Source organism: Siphateles boraxobius, unplaced genomic scaffold (assembly GCF_051911475.1).
Source record: "Siphateles boraxobius isolate OS27281-9 unplaced genomic scaffold, OSU_SipBor_1 130, whole genome shotgun sequence".
Lineage (NCBI taxonomy): Eukaryota > Metazoa > Chordata > Actinopteri > Cypriniformes > Leuciscidae > Siphateles > Siphateles boraxobius.
Window position 1 is genome coordinate 44,508,391 of NW_027508734.1, and position 17,107 is coordinate 44,525,497.

The 17,107-nt window shown below is 36.7% G+C and overlaps 2 protein-coding genes across 3 annotated transcripts in view; one reads left to right on the plus strand and one right to left on the minus strand.

Annotated features, from left to right (window-relative positions):
* Positions 1-4,359, plus strand: part of plcb3 (phospholipase C, beta 3 (phosphatidylinositol-specific)) — a 74,434-nt gene extending 70,075 nt beyond the window's left edge. For both annotated transcript variants that reach the window (XM_077229576.1, XM_077229577.1), the window contains exon 34: positions 1,071-4,359. In XM_077229576.1, the coding sequence (XP_077085691.1) occupies positions 1,071-1,358 (288 nt within the window). In that variant the 3' untranslated portion in view covers positions 1,359-4,359. The remainder of the gene's footprint in view (positions 1-1,070) is intronic.
* Positions 4,360-11,400: 7,041 nt separating this feature from the next.
* The window catches only part of slc8a4b (solute carrier family 8 member 4b), a 115,627-nt gene continuing 109,920 nt past the window's right edge, over positions 11,401-17,107 (minus strand). Inside the window, exon 10 of the mRNA XM_077229578.1 lies at positions 11,401-16,068. Coding sequence (XP_077085693.1) covers positions 15,689-16,068 — 380 coding nt within the window. The 3' untranslated portion in view covers positions 11,401-15,688. The remainder of the gene's footprint in view (positions 16,069-17,107) is intronic.

Here is a 17,107-nt window from a genome sequence, read left to right on the forward strand (position 1 = left end):
TCTTTTCCATTATCTACATGTATATTAAAATCACCAACAATTAGGACTTTCTGCAGTCAATACTAATTCTGATAGAAAGTCAGCAAATTCTTTGATAAAATCTGTATGGTGCCCTGGTGGCCTGTAGACAGTTGCCAGCAGAATTCTCAAACTTGATTTATCGTTTACATTATATATTTTTACATTAAGCACCAACACTTCAAAAGAAATATATTTTAAACTAGATTTTTTAGTGGTTTTGAAAATATTACTAAAAATTACAGCAACACCTCCCCCTTTGCCTTTCAAAGTGCAATGTCTAGGTATGGTGAAGGGTATGTGATGATGTGGGTCTATTTTAATTCCAAAGGCCAAGGGAACTTTATCAGGATGCATATTATCCTGGATCCATGAAATGAATCTTTTTTGTAAATATAACTGGCCTTTAAAAATAAAAATCTGCCTGACTCTATGGGAATTTAACATAGGGGTGTCCTGACTTATGCACCCTATATTTTAAGGAAGAAAATTTATTTATTTATGATACATTATTCATTCACAAAGAAAATTGGTGTCCTTAAAGGTTGGATTTTTCCTAATTTTTTTAATTAAGGCATTAAGATCAATTTCTAAAAGATGATTTTTTTATTCCTCATTTTAGGCAACTTTAGCATGGGTGTCCTAACTTATTCACATCACTGTATATGCTGCTGTCAGTGTCTTTAGTTTGATCAATTAAAAGAGAAAGTCACTCACTGATCTTGACTAAGTAAATTTCGTTGCTTTAATAAGAATATATATATAATTCATTCAGTGTTTTATTTGATTATTATTTGATTTGATTATTTTAATTTCTGCAGAGAACTGTGAAATGTAAGTTTTATCTAAAACTCTGATATCGTAACAACCTTTTTTTCCCCAGTAAAAAAATAACTATATTGTGATAAATTGCTTATTGTGATTAAACCTTGGTCATATCACCCAACCCTAGCTGGTCACATCACCCAACCTTTTGTTATCTCATAATAATGTTAATGAGCTAGGATATTTTTTGTGTGGAATGGCACTCTTAAATCCTCATGTCTTTGCAGAACCAGGCCTGTCTGACACGCGAGTGCGAGACGGAGCGGAAGCAGTTGCCAGAGGAGGTGTCTCACTTCCTGCTGGAGCTCGAGAGCAAAGGTTCTCGTAAAGAAACCCTGATAGGTCAGGCTAATGACAGCTTCAGCTCTGGCCCATCCTCCAACTGCAGTACGCCCCCTTACACCTCCCCAAACCACAGCTGGGGGAGCAACATCGGCAATATCTCACTGCTGGAATCCTCCTCAACCTCAAACACTCCCGTCAAGTCAGAGACGGATACTACAGGAGTGTACTAGTGATACTACAATTTGTTTTATTTGTTTTTCCCATCACTCTCTCCAATCCATTTCTGTCCGCAGTGGATTTAAAGAATAGACATAGTATTACTAAAACATTTTATGAATTTCTTTGAGGATTTTTGTTGTTGTTTTTGTTTTTAAAACTGCATATATTTTGCCACTGTCTGTCTGAATCAAATCTGACATATTTTAATTTTTTTTTTAAACCAAAGTTCTGTTTTAATGGATTGTGGATTTTATCCAGCTCTAATGACGTGGGCTCTCGTACATACTAATGCCTGTACGTCAGACACCTGTGGAAACCAGAGGGACGGGCTTCTCCATTTCTGTTGTATATTTTGCACTTTGCAGCTTTACATGTAGTTCCACTGGTCGTCCTGAAGGTGGCAGTGTAAATTTGACAGTAAAGAAATCTGAGGCTGTGATGCTAACTTTAGGCTATTGCTTAATCTGGTGGTACGTGTTTACATAATAATGCACAGATGGACTATTGCTTTACCCACCCCCGAAAAACACAATTTCATTCATTTCATTTCTCCACTCCAGCCGAAACATTTTTTGTTTATCGGGTTTTAAATTCACTGTCGGAAAAAAATCTCCTAAAATTATACCAATAAGGGAACAGTCACTTGTCACAACTGGACAACTTTGCTCCGTATCTATCCCTAAAATGTGTATATTAGTACCTTAGCGTAGTAATATGTACAGTTAAAGTATTACAGTGAATCTTTTAGGGTTAAATATGGTGTGTTGTCCATTTAACACAGCAGTTGTAACTCTAAAGCTACAATTTTTGCTTTTTTTCTGGGTGTATGGTGTTTGTTTGTGTCCAGAGACACTTAAATGTTTAAGTGCCTCACATCTACATATACAGTACTTTGCTTGAACTCTTTCACCCAGATAATTATTTCTAAAATCGTGTAACTTAATCCCACTCGCTCGCTCTCCCGTACCTCCTCTCCGTCGGTTGGCTTAATCTAATCCCGACTCTTTGTAATTGGCAGTGATCCCACATCCGACACTGTCTGAAATCCAGTGATGTCCAGGAAAGTTCATGGGCCACCCCCTTGTATTTTTTGTCCAACCGCAGATGAATTCCGTCACGGCTTGGGTGCGGTTCCACTTCGGATCCCATCTCATGGTCTGGCTTTATTAAGGTCTATTCAGAGGCATAACATGTTGCATAATGTGCAACAAAAAACAGCATATGAGGATTTTTAATGTGAGATTGAAGCAAGACTGTTACAGCTTAGCCCTGCAATCCAGGGTTTTTTTTTGTAATCCATTAGAATGCATGACGCTTGGATTTTGCGTTCTCGTATAGTAATCTGGTCTGCTGTCATCCTCCTCTTATAAATTGGGTCGGTTTTCTGGTTCTGTGTCCAGTTGCGTTTCTTCCCCTCCTTCCTTTCACTCTCTTTGTGTCTCTCAGGGCTCCGAGGCTCAAAATTAAGACAGTTTGAGTTGACGTACTGTACAAGCATTCAGTGTTAGCGTGCATCATTCACACTATAATACCAGAGCATGGAAGTGTGGTTTATGATCTCGATCAAAGCACTTTGAGAAAGACAATGATTACAGCACTTATGACTAACATTCGCTGAGTGAGTAACGTAATATGCAACATGCACGTTACGTTTCTTCTCTTTCCTAGAGTAATTTACAAAGTTTGTGTGTGTGAGGTCAGTGCTGGCTGTGAGAATGGACACTGCACAGTAGAGTTTAGAAGGCCAGAATGCAAAAGGGCTAAAGTGAGACAAAACCATCTTTCACTATAAGCGAGGGTTTGTTCGTTGAGGGTTTTATGCATTATGACTCGGCCCATTTAATGTGTTCTCGTGTTAAGTCAATCGCTTTATAACCCGTATAAGCAGGGATAAATGGTACTTGCATGTAAACATTTCCTCTCTCCATGTCTCATTATCTTTGGAGAGGGACATTAGTGATGTACATACTACCAGGAAATATGAATGTGTGTATTTCAGTCGAAACCACATGAGTTTATATCGATCTACATATAATTCATTCCATTTTAGAGGTAAATTAATTCTACTACTGACTAGAGGAGAAGTCTTGGGTGAAGTCTGTCTTTTTGCTTGTATTAGGCTGATCTAGTGTCCCAACAACACGCGCACATTCTACAGTTGTCCCAAGCTCTATTCAGCTGTCATTTACTATCCATCTGTCATTTTATTAAATTTTTTGGTTAAAATGAGGTACAAGCGTTTAATGAGAAGCACCTAAATACTTTATGGCCTGTAATTTTATTATTTTTAAATTGTAGACACTTTGATTGTCATTTTCCTTTCAGTGGAATGATTCTGCATGGTGCCTGTGTTATATCGTGTTATGGTTTTCTTATGTTTAGTAATGGTTGAATGGCACTATTTTATCATTTAAAAACCACAAAATTCCTTTTTTTTTTCATGGGATTTAGAACCCCACTTTTTAGTGTCTTAAAATGGGACAAAATTCAGGTTGTTCTTCTGTTTTTTATTATTGTTATTTTAATTTTAGCACCTTTTATTTTGAAAATGCTTTGCAAATCGTGTCCTGTAAATTGAGTTCTTTGTTGGTATACAGTTTGTGTTTTCAAAGCAGACATTAGCATGCTAATTTCAGTCTATAATCCGATTTCCTCAGGGGATGAGCCAGGCTGGTCCATCACACTTGTGGGCCCAAACTGAGGGATACTTTGTGTACTGAAATCTGTGAGGACTGTCGTCAGACTTTAAGGGACAAAACCTGCTTAACCAAGGGCTAACTTCTGCTCGGCCTCACTTACAGCTTTAACCAAGTACATATCTCATAGTTCGTCTCTCTCTCTGCATCCGTCTCTTTCTCAGCTTCTACTGAAATGCTCTTTTGTTAACACTGTATGTAGATAATGTACTGGTCTGCCTTGTTTAAAGGGAAAATTATTACTCTGGATGTAATTTTTATTGCCTCGATAAATAATATAACTGTACATTCAATAAATGCAGAACATTGTCAAACATGTCTTGCTTGTTGCCTCCCTTTTTCAGTTCTACTTTTATAAGATGAGAACGAGTTTTCAGATTGTGAAATGGTTTTGATCTTGTGTGAAGGATTGTGACATCACGTGACATGATGAAGGTGTGCGAGACATCCTCCGTTATGCAAAATTAGTTATTTTTCTTTGCTAAAAATGAGTGTGGAGAACAAAGCATTCGAAAATTTAGTTTAGTAATATTTATGAACTATGACAGCCTGTGCTAGAAATCTTATAACAGGCCATGTTTGGATCTTCCAACAGGACAGTGATCCAGAAACAAACATCAAAATCAAAACAAGAATGGGTCACTGAGCACAAAACCAAGCATCTGCAATGGCCATCCCACTCCCTGACCTGAACCCTATAGAAAATGAGCGGGCTGAAGAGAAGAGAAGAAGCGCCAACATGGATCTGGGAATCTGAAGGATCTGGAGAGATTCTGTATGGAGGAATGGTCTCTGATCTCTTGTCAGGTGTTCTCCAAACTCATCAGGCATTATAGGAGAAGACTCAGAGCTGTTATCTTGGGGAAAGTATTTAATAAAAGGGGGCAAATAATTGTTCCCAATGTGTCTTGGAGAAAAACATTTATACCATAATGTGATTTTCCCCCCACTTTCAATTATTTTACTTCAATGAAAGGTTAGATTTTAATAACATATGAAAGGATATGCAATGCACATTTATTTTTTACTGCCGTCTTTGATCATATTTACCAAGTGGGGAAATAATTCTGACCAGCACTGATAAGACTCATATGTTTTTACCTTCAGGGAACAATATTATCATTCAGCTTTGCTGTACAGTTTGCTTAAAATAGTCTATTGTCATATGGCATTGCTTTGAAGAGTTAATACTTTCTCAGTTGTCTACTGATGGTTTCTATTGAAAGGCATTTGTGAAACATGATTTTTAGAATAAACCCTGACCCGTTTTTGTCTAGTTTATAGAGTTTACCACAGAGTTTGAGATGGAAGAGGGGATTTGTCACCTTTTTAGAAAACTTAAAAAAAAAACATGTACAATAACTGTGATGCTTAAGAAAGCGCCTCAGAGCTGAATGCAATTTCTAAGACCTTTCAACAGCTTCTAAGTACAAAAGCTTCTCCTGTCTTCTTCATTTGAAGATTGCGACAGTAAAAAAAAAAAAAAAAAGCCTGTTTCCCTTTACAGCTGGGATTGCTTTGCAAGGCTTGTTTTTGTGACGGGACAGTGATGTTGCAAAAATGCTGGCTGGAACTCCATTTCGGATTGCAGCTTCACATCAAATATTCAAGTTACTGAAAAACACAATCCTCCGCAATCTCATTAAATATTAGGATATCAATTTACTTGGATTATTTAGATACTTGTTAGTTGATGCTATGAAGGTTATTAGCCATCTATGGCATGGTGTTGGCAAAAAACTACCTTTTTGGACCTCACAACGCCCCTTTAATTTGTTTTATATAATATTTTTTTGAAATATATAATATCACCTGATATGTCTGTTCAATTAAATGAGGGGCTAAAGTGGGTGTGACCTTTTGTATGGGGACCAATTAGTAAGATAAATATAATTTATCTTTTAACATGTTTAAGTTAAAATAACTTTATATTAAAAAATATATGCATGTAATGAATATAAAACAAACGTTTTGTTATGTATTCATGCAAAGAAGTATGTTTGATTGTTTAAATATTTATTTTATTTTTATTCATATACTAAAACTGTGTTTTTTTGTTCGTTGCCTCAGGGCAACACTGTGCAGTTAGACCACTTTTGTTCAGGCAATATCATAGGGTTAGGACCATAAGGTGCATTCATGTTCTCCTGGGAAGTTTGTTTTTACAAATTAGGAAAACTCAAAGAATGTGCATTGTATGTGTCATTTATGTTGTGTTGTTGTTGTTGTTGTTGTTGTTGTTATACTGCCACAGAGAATGATGGTAAATGTAGTTTGGGCACTCATGCCTATCAGCTCAAAACTGACTAAAGTGTAGTGTTTTCTGGCAAACTTTATCTCTGTTCTTCATTAACAGTACACATAATGCGTACAAACTACATTGTACTGTCAGCATTCAGAAATAAATGTATCATTATTGTAAACTATTTGCTTCCACCATTCCATTTTACCATCTCACATTTTATGATGGATATATTTTCAGGGACCCCCAAGCTCCCAAAAAATTGGGTGAAAGAATTTTTTCCCCAAAAAATAAAAAGTCATGCCATAGATAAAAAATAATAAAAACAGAAAAAATCAGACATTAGAATAAAGCAAATACATTGACACAAGCGTGTCAATCTTCTACACAGTGGGAGACCACCAGTGCAAATGCTTTTATTTCGCTTTTTTTTCTTATTAAATACAACAATATTCATTACAAATTATATTATCAGCTCAACAATGTGAGAGAACTGAAAAATGTATATGAATTGCATATTGTCATATTTTAAGATATGTCAGAGCAAGTTTCTTTCAGTTAAGACAGCTCAAGCTCAAAAACCACTTGCACAGGGTGATAATATTTCATGCAGTTGTAAAGGCTACTTACATTATTCCAAAAGTTCCCAAGGATTTGTAAATTCCAGTTTTACATAATGGCTCGTACCTTGTCATTGTCGCCTATCCATGACGTAATATCCGCGCTATCATTGGTTTCCACTTGTAGAAACCAAAGATATATATAAGGTGCGTTCCATTTGACAGGGTCCCTACGCAGTGTTCACTGCTCCCTACTCCCTGAACACGGTACATCAGTTGAAGTGGACTTCGCTGACAATAATCACTCATTTGGAATGCCCTGCAATGTCATCAAAGAAAGGCAACAACAGGGTCAAGCAGATTATGATGTAACTGAATACAATTTTGTAATTTACTTTCCTTTCTAATTTAAAATCATATAATAGGCCTAAAGATACATTAATCACCCCAACCGTTCATAAATACTCTAGTTTGTATAATAATAACAATATTTATGAATACTCAATGCATACGTAAACTAAGAGCCGTTAGAAAATTAAATTTAAAATCTCTTCCAACGGCTCTGCTCTATGGTTAGTTCAGACTGGTGACGCGATGCACAATGACAGTTGGTTGATTTTCGCTCTCCACTTCATGTGAAGTGATGTTTTGATGTTCCCTTATTCCCTACGCCGCTTGCAGTGCCTTTCGAACTGAACATGTTCGTTCCCTTCGGATTGGAATATCACTTAAAATTGGCGAATTCCCTGTGAAGTCCACTTCGCAGTCCACTTACAGTAGAATGGAACGCAACAAAACTGAACAAATCATTTGACAAATAGTCACAATCATAGCATTACATTTGTACATTCTTGCAGCTAATTCATGAATGATATAAACTAGAGTGATCAAATGTAAAGGTAATACAAAAACTAATTTATTACCTCATCTGTGAACATGATTTGTGAATTCCATATATCTCTGGATGGTGAAAACTACATCTCCCATTGTTCCACTCTCCTTCATAGCGTCATCAAGCTTCGCCTTTGTTATTGTTTTGAAACCGCGACCTCTGGTAAAAACTTACATATTGTACCTTTAACCCTTGTCTGTGAAACTGGACAAAAATACATAATTTGAGAATGATCCAAAGAGCATCTTGTGGTTTAATGGAAGCAAGGACATCTGACCGTTTGTACAAAGGAGTTAACAGATATGCTTATTTGCTTAGAACAGAATTGGAAATTAGTTTCGCCATAATTCTTTTTTAATGTTTCAAAATCCTTACTCTTTTAAATTAGATTTTAAACCCCAGTTGTGGTCTCAGGCTTTTGAACCCCACTATATGTAACAATGCACTGAACAATCCAATTCACTCCATTTCTGAGGCATAAACTGCACATTCAAGTTCTTTCACAGTCTCTCAATGGCCTCAGCAGCCAGTCAGTCTTTATTTCCAAGTAATTTCCCACTCATTCATTTTTCTGAACTCATTACGTTCTTTCTCTTTTCTTATCTCCTGCCTTTGTATTTCGAGCACAAAGCTTCTCTCCTCTCTCCCTTTTTCAGTTTTATTCCCCAGTGAGCATCTGCTTCCGCCTCATTCTTTTTGCCTTCATTCTGTCGTTTCTTTCTTTCCAGTGGACAGGTCCATGAGAGAGAGTCAGAGCGTAGAGCTGCCGCCCGAATGTCATGCCTGACATCCATCAACTCAGTTTACAGAAGAATATGAACATCCCACTCTTCCAGCTCACTTGTAGCTCCTCATGCATCCAATTTGCTTTTCTAGAACTCAACTGAACAAGTTCATCTAAGCAATATCATGTGAACAATCGTGCTGTTGTTCTGGAAGTTACCATGTTTGTTATTCGACTGTCTCTGCTTGTAAAGTCTGACGTCATCCGTCATCGTTTACACTTAATCAGCAATTGACAAGCAAATAACAAACAGTAGACTATTAATAAACACTCATGGTGTGCTGCAATACTACTGAAAAATTACGATCCTCCAATCATCTCTATAGCCTACTGAAAGCTATAACGTTGGCCAGACAGTGATTCATTTTTTTCTGAATCATTAATCAAATATTAGTGTCTGGGACACAATGAGCTCAGAAACTGTAGACTGACTACGTGATTTTTTAAAAGAAAGATGTGCTATAAATAAATAGCGCTCATAAATTGCTCCGTATTCTCACTTGAAATGGAGTAAAGGCTTGGCCCCGAGAAACAGCATTCATCAGTCCACAAGCGGATAGTGTTGATATTCAGACTATAGCAGCATAATTAATTTTGATATTGAGGTCCTGTTTACAACTAGTATTAAGATGCGTTTTGGTCAATCGGGTCACAAGTAGATGAGGGAGACAAATACCCATTAACACCTGGTGTTTTAGGTGTTGTTAGAAGTCAGGAATGGTGAGAGAACATTGTGCTTGGCAAGTTGTTTGTCTTTTAACCAAACTTGGGTCTTCAGCAAACAAAGTTTAAATCCTGTCTGGCTAGCGCGCTTCTCATATAATATTTACTGTAAAACTTCAAATAAAAGCAGAGTCCCAAATAGACGCCTGTCTCTTAAATGCCTTAAAGCAAATTTGTGTCCCGCTAAAGCCTTTTTTGATCGGTGAGTGATGTAATAGAATGACTGCTGCGCTTAACAGAGCGCAAACTAGCAGAGAGAGAGAGAGCGCCCCGGTGTCTGACAAGGTAGGACAGATCGTCAGAACACCGGCCGCGCGCGCGCACTCTCACGTCTTCAAACAACACGAGCGCTGTCTTGCTCTCTCTCCCTCGCGCATATTAACCCATAAGAACCCGATGTGACGTGGGTGTCACTGGTGATCATTTGAAAAGTTTTTTTAAAGCATTATACCTCACTTTCAACCCAGGAAGTCCCTAAGGGACATTTAAGGAACACCCAGGTTCAGTCATGTGACAATGTGTGCATTTTTGTTGCCATGGTAACATTTCCAAAATGGTGGCCTGTCTGGTGTGCACATGTTGCAGTGTCAGCAATTTTTAAAAACACTTGTTTTTGTTATTAAAGGTATGTTTCAACCCATGCAACAATTCTAATGTTTTAATAACATATCCTAGATTACACTTGACCTGATTTTAAAACATGTCTTGTACAAATTGATATAAAACAAGTTTTGAAAATGTTGTGGTGACATAATGTGTCACATCGGGCTTTTAACCTTAAATCAGTAGGTGGAATTTTGATGTGACGTATGTGTCACATTAAGAAAAATGGTAATGACCTGCTCAAATAATTTTGCTTATTCAATTATTTTAGTGTTATATATATTCTGCTGCTCAATTCAAAGCATATTTTAACATATGTAAACAAACAAAAAAGTCAAATTAATGACATTGTTAAAGGGTAACTAAACCCCTGGTCAGAGCCTGACTCCGCCCACTGGCAATTTTTGAAAAATGCTGTAAAAGTGGGCAGAGGCCAGCGGAGGGGGGGCGTGCACCTGAAACACATCTCTCTGTAGGCAAGGGCGTGGTGAGCTGGTGGCTGCTTACATCACAGGGCACCACAACTTCTAATAGGTAAATTCAACTGCAGTAGCCACCGTTCAACCTAAAGAGGGCAGCACTCAGATGTTTTTACACCATATATTGTAGGATTAAAACACTTTATACTCAAATGTCCAAAAAATTCAATGAACAGCAATAATAAAGCCCTTTTTTTTTCCAAATGAGAAATAAAAGCCCAATGTGACATATATGTAACATAAAAAAATTATCATAAACGCCCAATATGACATACATGTAACATTACAGATCTTTGACAAGGAGTGGTTGTATTTAAAAAAACAACAGCAGAAACATGTTTTAAGTGGTCCATTTAGTCTGTTTTATATGCCCCATAAATTTCCTATAAAGGGAGATTGGTCCGGGTTCTTATGGGTTAATCAAAATCAATTAGTAAAAGGTCGGAAGACGGCAGTTTCACGTGGAGCATTTGGAGATTATTAGAGACTCTAGGAACAACATCTCAATGAACAACATCTCAACACTAAATTATAAAGGCCTGTCTCATATAGACGCCTGTCTCAAATACAAGCCGGTGCAGTTCGATGATTTGGGAAAATAAAAGCCCGTGCTATTATTTGAAGTTTAACGGTACGTGTTAAGTCAATAGGTGAAGAGTAGGCGGTCTTTTGTGGCTGTTTAAATACATTCGACCATGTGAGCGTCTGCACTACGAAAGCAATCTGGTCGTTTTCGACTACATCTGGAAGTGGTTGAAAGTGGATAAGCTCAAAACATTTTAGACCCTGTTTACGCCTGTATTTAGAGTCGTTCACTTGTGATCCCATCGACTAAAATACATCTAATACCAGGTGTAAACAGGGCCTGAGTGTGAGGTGTGAGTATCAAATCAATTATTTCCAGTTCGCCTACTTAGTATATTTTCCCTCACCAACACACAGTATGGGCATTTAGTTCATACATTATTAGTTCAGTATTAAACAAACAAAATGTTTAAGTGAATGATTCAATGACTCATATTGGTCGCTGAGAATGTTCTTTGTCTGAAGGGAATAACTTTCTGCACAAAAAAGTTTTCTGCACAAATATCATCCATTTAATAAGTGATTTGTTATGTAGTGTAGATTTTTTAATAAAAGACATTTTTAAAAAAGATTTTAGGACAACAATTTCGAAAACATTTAATAAGGGCAAGCGGATGTTTTCATGCATCAAATCAAGAGACTTGAAGATAATTTAAACTGGGAAGAATCCAACTAAAATCTGCTATATAAATGGAAAAGAAAAGCACTTGGTGATTCACTCATTATGCGAAACAAAGACTGAGAAATGAACAATGAAATCAATCAAAGGTAAAAATCAAGACTAATGAACAGAAAGATCAGAGAGATGCTTCACACAAGGACCAGACTACACAGAACAGAGTCCAGCCAAGGGCAACACACACAATGATACAGGATGACATGGTGACTACTTCTTCAGGGCACTTCAAATGAACTGTTAGTTTATCATATTAACCTCTTCTGTTAGTGTATCTTTTGTACACACCAAAGTCAAAGCTGCACCAGCACTATGCACATTAGTCCAATCACAAAACAAATCCAAGGAATTAAAAGTCAAAATATACATTTCAGCATTGCCTGGTTTCTTTTTCCTGTAACAGAAAGGCAGTCAACAGGATGGGTTAGCAACAGGAACCACACGCTTGTCTGCTTATCTTTGATTTGTGGCTTTCGTTTTTTTACAGCTTCCCCACAAATTTTTTTTGAACCCATAGGGCACATTTGGAAATGTATGAATGTCATTGCATTAGCTAACAAATATCAGAAGTGGCGATGTAACGGAAATAGCGGCATATCTTTTTTTCTGTAGCCTATTGTGACACATCTGAATGAAACGTTTTATCAAAAAAGAAAAATGTCAGACGAGAACATGGTTCTATTCATCAGTTGATGATTAGACAAAGGCAGATGAATGCGTGCTGAACAATGTCAACATTTTTAAAAAAAAAAGAAACATGCATGAATTAATTATTCCCAATAAGATGATATAGGCCTACTGATACTGAACTTGATACTGTTCAAAATGTTTATGGAACATGAACATGTTCCAAAATCTCTAGCATCATTTGTATGCACTTGTCACAGTTTGATATTGTAGCCTATTCAATGTAATGACATTCCTACGTTTTTAAGGGTCAAACATCATAGTGTGTCAGTAGTTTGTTTCGCACGTGTAGACACTTAAACATGCACTGAAATGACTGGATCACAAAACTGATTAAGAGGCCAGCAGACACAACACAAATACATAATCTTCTTCGAGCAGTGTTGGAATGCTATAAACACACAATAATCTTTACATACAATTTCATCAGGTAGGCCTATGTGTGATTGTGTAGTCGGGGGAAGTGTTTACATTCCCCATCTCTCTCTTTATCGTTCTCTCTCTCTCTGGCCAGGCTGCTTAATCCAATTACGATGGCTGCTTTTCAGTGTGACATTTGGGATTGCGCTTCAATTGCTACAAGAGTAACCTGACAGAGAGAGAGAGAAACGGTGATCCTATAAAGCGATTATGTGCACACTCTTCTGCTGTATGTCAGTCTGATGTGGGATTCATTACTGATGATAGTTGATCTTTGTGACAGCATGGGCTGGCCTGATCGTTAATGATCATCAATTCTGTCAAGTCAATTACACGATCATAACTGATCTCAATGATTATCTTTTCGCTAACGACATAATAAAAAGCTAAATCTTTTTAGTTCAGTTGAAACCCCCACTAAACTTAGGTTAAACTATAAGAAGTTAAATTGGTTTATTCACTGATTTAAGCCATAAATACACTTAAATAAGTGGGTCTTACACATGTACAGAAACACCCACACCCACACCCACACACACGGACTCGTCACTGGGCCCAGACAAGACAATGACTCTCTGGGCGGGTCGCCTAGCAACAAGATACTACTAAAAATACTCTGTGTGCACTTTCTCTCACTCCGAATACTGTACTAGGATAGAAGCTACTTGTGAGAGCTAAATTTCTACGCTACAGCTAAATCTCTCATTCATTCTTTTTCTGTGCTCTCCATCATTCAGCATGCCAGAGCCTCCCACCATCTCCTTAAATGTATAATGTAAAAAGAATAATTACACAGCAGTCAGAAACAGATAGACAGACAGTGAACACTGAAACAGTAACAACTGCAAATGCACTGTGGCAGACATAATACAACCAAATCTGATAAATAAAAGCAATTTAGTGTATTCTTTTTTTCATGCACCCTCATTTCATTCTAAACCTTTATTTTTAATCCAGAAATCATAAAAAAAGCACTATAAAAGTAGTCAGTGTGACTTGTGTGCTATATTCTGAAGACACACTATAGCTTTGTGTAAAGAACAGACTGAAAATGTTCCCTTTCACCATATGGTTTCATTTGTATTTACTCTTATGGACTACTTTTGCAGTGCTTTTATGGTGAGTTGTAGCTTTTTTTTTGGAGCATGACAGCATATGTCCTAATAAAAAAAAGTATATTCAAGTGTGCTATCAGTATACTATTTTTAACTAAAAATAAATTATGTAGAACTTAAGTTTACCTAATCATGATGTTAAATTGAAGAAAACATGTATACTTGCAGTATTACATTTCTTTAAAATTAGCAGTTTACTCAGAATATACTTTAAAGTGCACTTTCATAAACTAAAAAGTGGGCTAGAAATGTATAGCTAGTGAGGACGCTTGTAGGACACTTGTAGTATAGTTGCAATAATTTTTTATTTATTTAGATGTGAACTAGTTGTGCACTCAAAGTTTACTACACTTAATTGTAGACTTTATAAACTAAAACATGGGTTAATTTTGTGAAGTAGTATACTTATAAGTACATTGATTTCAGTATACTTACTATATCGACTATATTTACGTTTTAAATAGTTATCTTTTATGTAAGGGTGGTCAATGTCAGCTTATGTTGTATAGAAAAGAGCAGCATGAACATTCTGCTAAACTTCTCCTTTTATGTTCCACGGGTCATATGGGTTTGGAATGACATGAGGGTGAGTAAATGCTCAGAATTGTCATTTTTGGGTGAACTAAGGGATACAGTGTGGTATACAGTCAGTAAGAGCATTTGTCACCATGTCAAATATTACATCATGTCAACTGGCTAGTATTTCCTATGGAACATTTGATGTAAAGGAGCGTAACCATCATGGGACACGACAAATACAGATAGATACAGACAGCTAATTACATCAATTACGTGGTTTGTTATTTCAAGAGAACATCAGATGAGCTGTTTATTCTTGGTTGGGTGCTCTCTCTCTCTCTCTCTCTCTCTCTCTCTCTCTCTCTGTCTCTCTCTCTCTCACACACACACACACACACTCTCTCTCTCACTCTCTCTCTCTCACACACACACACACATACACTATATACATGTTTAAATTAGAATTATTTTGAATGATATTCAGCACCGTCACTGTCATTATTTTCCAATTGCTCTTCCGTCCTCTTTGGGATTTTTCCAGTCCATTGTCGACACTTTTCTTCAGTTTCATTCCTTTTTGCAATTTGACTTCCCAATAATGTCAGCCTTCATTCATGATATATGATTAGTTATGAACTCGACATGCTTTTCAGACCCTATGTCCGATTCTTATTAAGTCCCGAAATATGCTTTTCTTCTTACACAAGATATAGTAAGTCCATTCAGTTTGTTTAGTGTACTCTTAATAACTCAAAGTTCCTGTTTGATCACTCTGTTCATTTAAATGTCTTTTAAAATATTATCATTAGTTACATGAGAGTAATACTGACACATAACATATAAAAAGAGAGCAAAAAAGTAAACCACTTCATTTAGTAACCGAAAACTCGGATTGGCTCAAACGGGAGTAAAAAAAAGAAAAAAAAGAAAGTCATTTGGTTACAGGTTTGGAAAAATGTAAGACAGCACTGAGAGACAGATACAGGTGTAAGGCAAGGGGACAAGGAATGATGTATAAGATACTGCATTCAATCTAATTGAAAGGGATAGTTTATCCAAAAGATGGAAGGAAAAAAAACCTGTCATCATTTACTTGCCTTCATATCGCTCACTAAAAGTACATTTCTTAAAATTTGCCTTAAAACAAATCACTTTTTATATGGGAAGATGTGAATGATTACTTTCTTTTTTTGGGTGAACTATCTCTTTAAGGAAGAAAATGGAAAATTACAAAAACTGACTTATCAGACTTAATAAAAGTTTTTAAGATAAATATCGAATAAATACAAAACAAAAATGCTCCTTCAGTGGCTTTTTTCATATTCCTCTCAAAGCTTAAATAATATGAGGCCTTGCTGCCTCAGAATCCAGGGATGTGGCAGTATGTTTCCAGTGAGGCCAACAGGATATAGATCAGCCAGAGGCAAATGAAAAGCAAGGATGTGAATATCTTGCAAGTCCGTGGACCGCCGAGCTCTCCTCCAGCCACTGAGGGGCGCCGGCGATACAACAGCACACTGACAGCCAACACAGCCATCGCAGTGAAGAGTGTGACGGAGAAGGCCAGAGAGCCCGGCTCCACGAGGAAAGGTTTGCCTTTGGTACGCCAGTATACAGCAGCAATGGTCCACGCCACACCGATGCCCAAGAAAACATTGACAGCGTTGCTGCCCGTCACATTACCAATGGAGGCGTCAGCATACTGGTCTTGGATGGCAGCAACCTTACTGGCAAAAGTGTCTGTGCAAAAAGAGACATAATTAAATTATCATCAGACTAATACAATTACAATTTGAACTGCAAGATCTTGTTATTGAATGAAAAAGAGAACATGATTTGACTGAAAGTTGAAGTGGGAAGTATCAGCAATAGAGGTCAAGGAAAGGGAATGGGGTAAACAAAAGACAGAAGCAAAAGAGGAACTGAGAAAAAAGGAAGAGAAAGAAAAAGGAGGAAGAGAGAAAAAATAGACATGGTTCAGGTAAAGTACACTGGAAAGAATCAAAGAAAAAACAAGTAGACACACATATAGTACAGACATGTACTGATACACCAGATGCAAACATAACCAGCCGCGCTAAAACACACATGTCCAAAATCATAAACCTATAAGTTGATGAAAAGTGTCTGCTAGGTAATACAGCCGTGGCATGTAGCTATGTAAAGTAACAAGCTGCGTTTCATTTCAAAGGCTCCGGAGGTAACATGTAGGCCGCATACGTCATTGAGACTGCTTCATTTCAGTAAACTGACCAACACATTCCAAAATCAAAATTTACACTTCACTAGGAATAACAGCCAATTTTATAATGGCTACTGTTCTGAAACAAGGCATCTTTTATGACGTACTGTATGTGACCAACAAATGTGACCTCTTTCGAAATGAGACACAGCTTAAGTGTTATTTTAGAATCAGAATCAGAATCAATTTTATTGCCAAGTAGTGTTGTGCACATATAATGAATTTGCTTTGGTAATAAGGTGTTACCGAGGCTGCTATATTCAGCGCCAAAGTATTCTTTTAGTATTGTTTATGTACTATTATAGCATTTGTTAATATTTTGAATTAGCTTTTATTTTTATTTCATTTTTCTGTTTTGCTTTCATTTATCTTAGTTTTAGTAATTTTACTACTTTGTTAAACTTTTTTTTTTAGTTTAAAAAAAAAGTTTTCATCTCATATCTATATTTTATTTTATTTCAACTTTTCATTGTTTTTCTTCATTTTTGTTAATAACAATACTGGTGATGAAGCTCCTGAATTATGATTTTATTATTA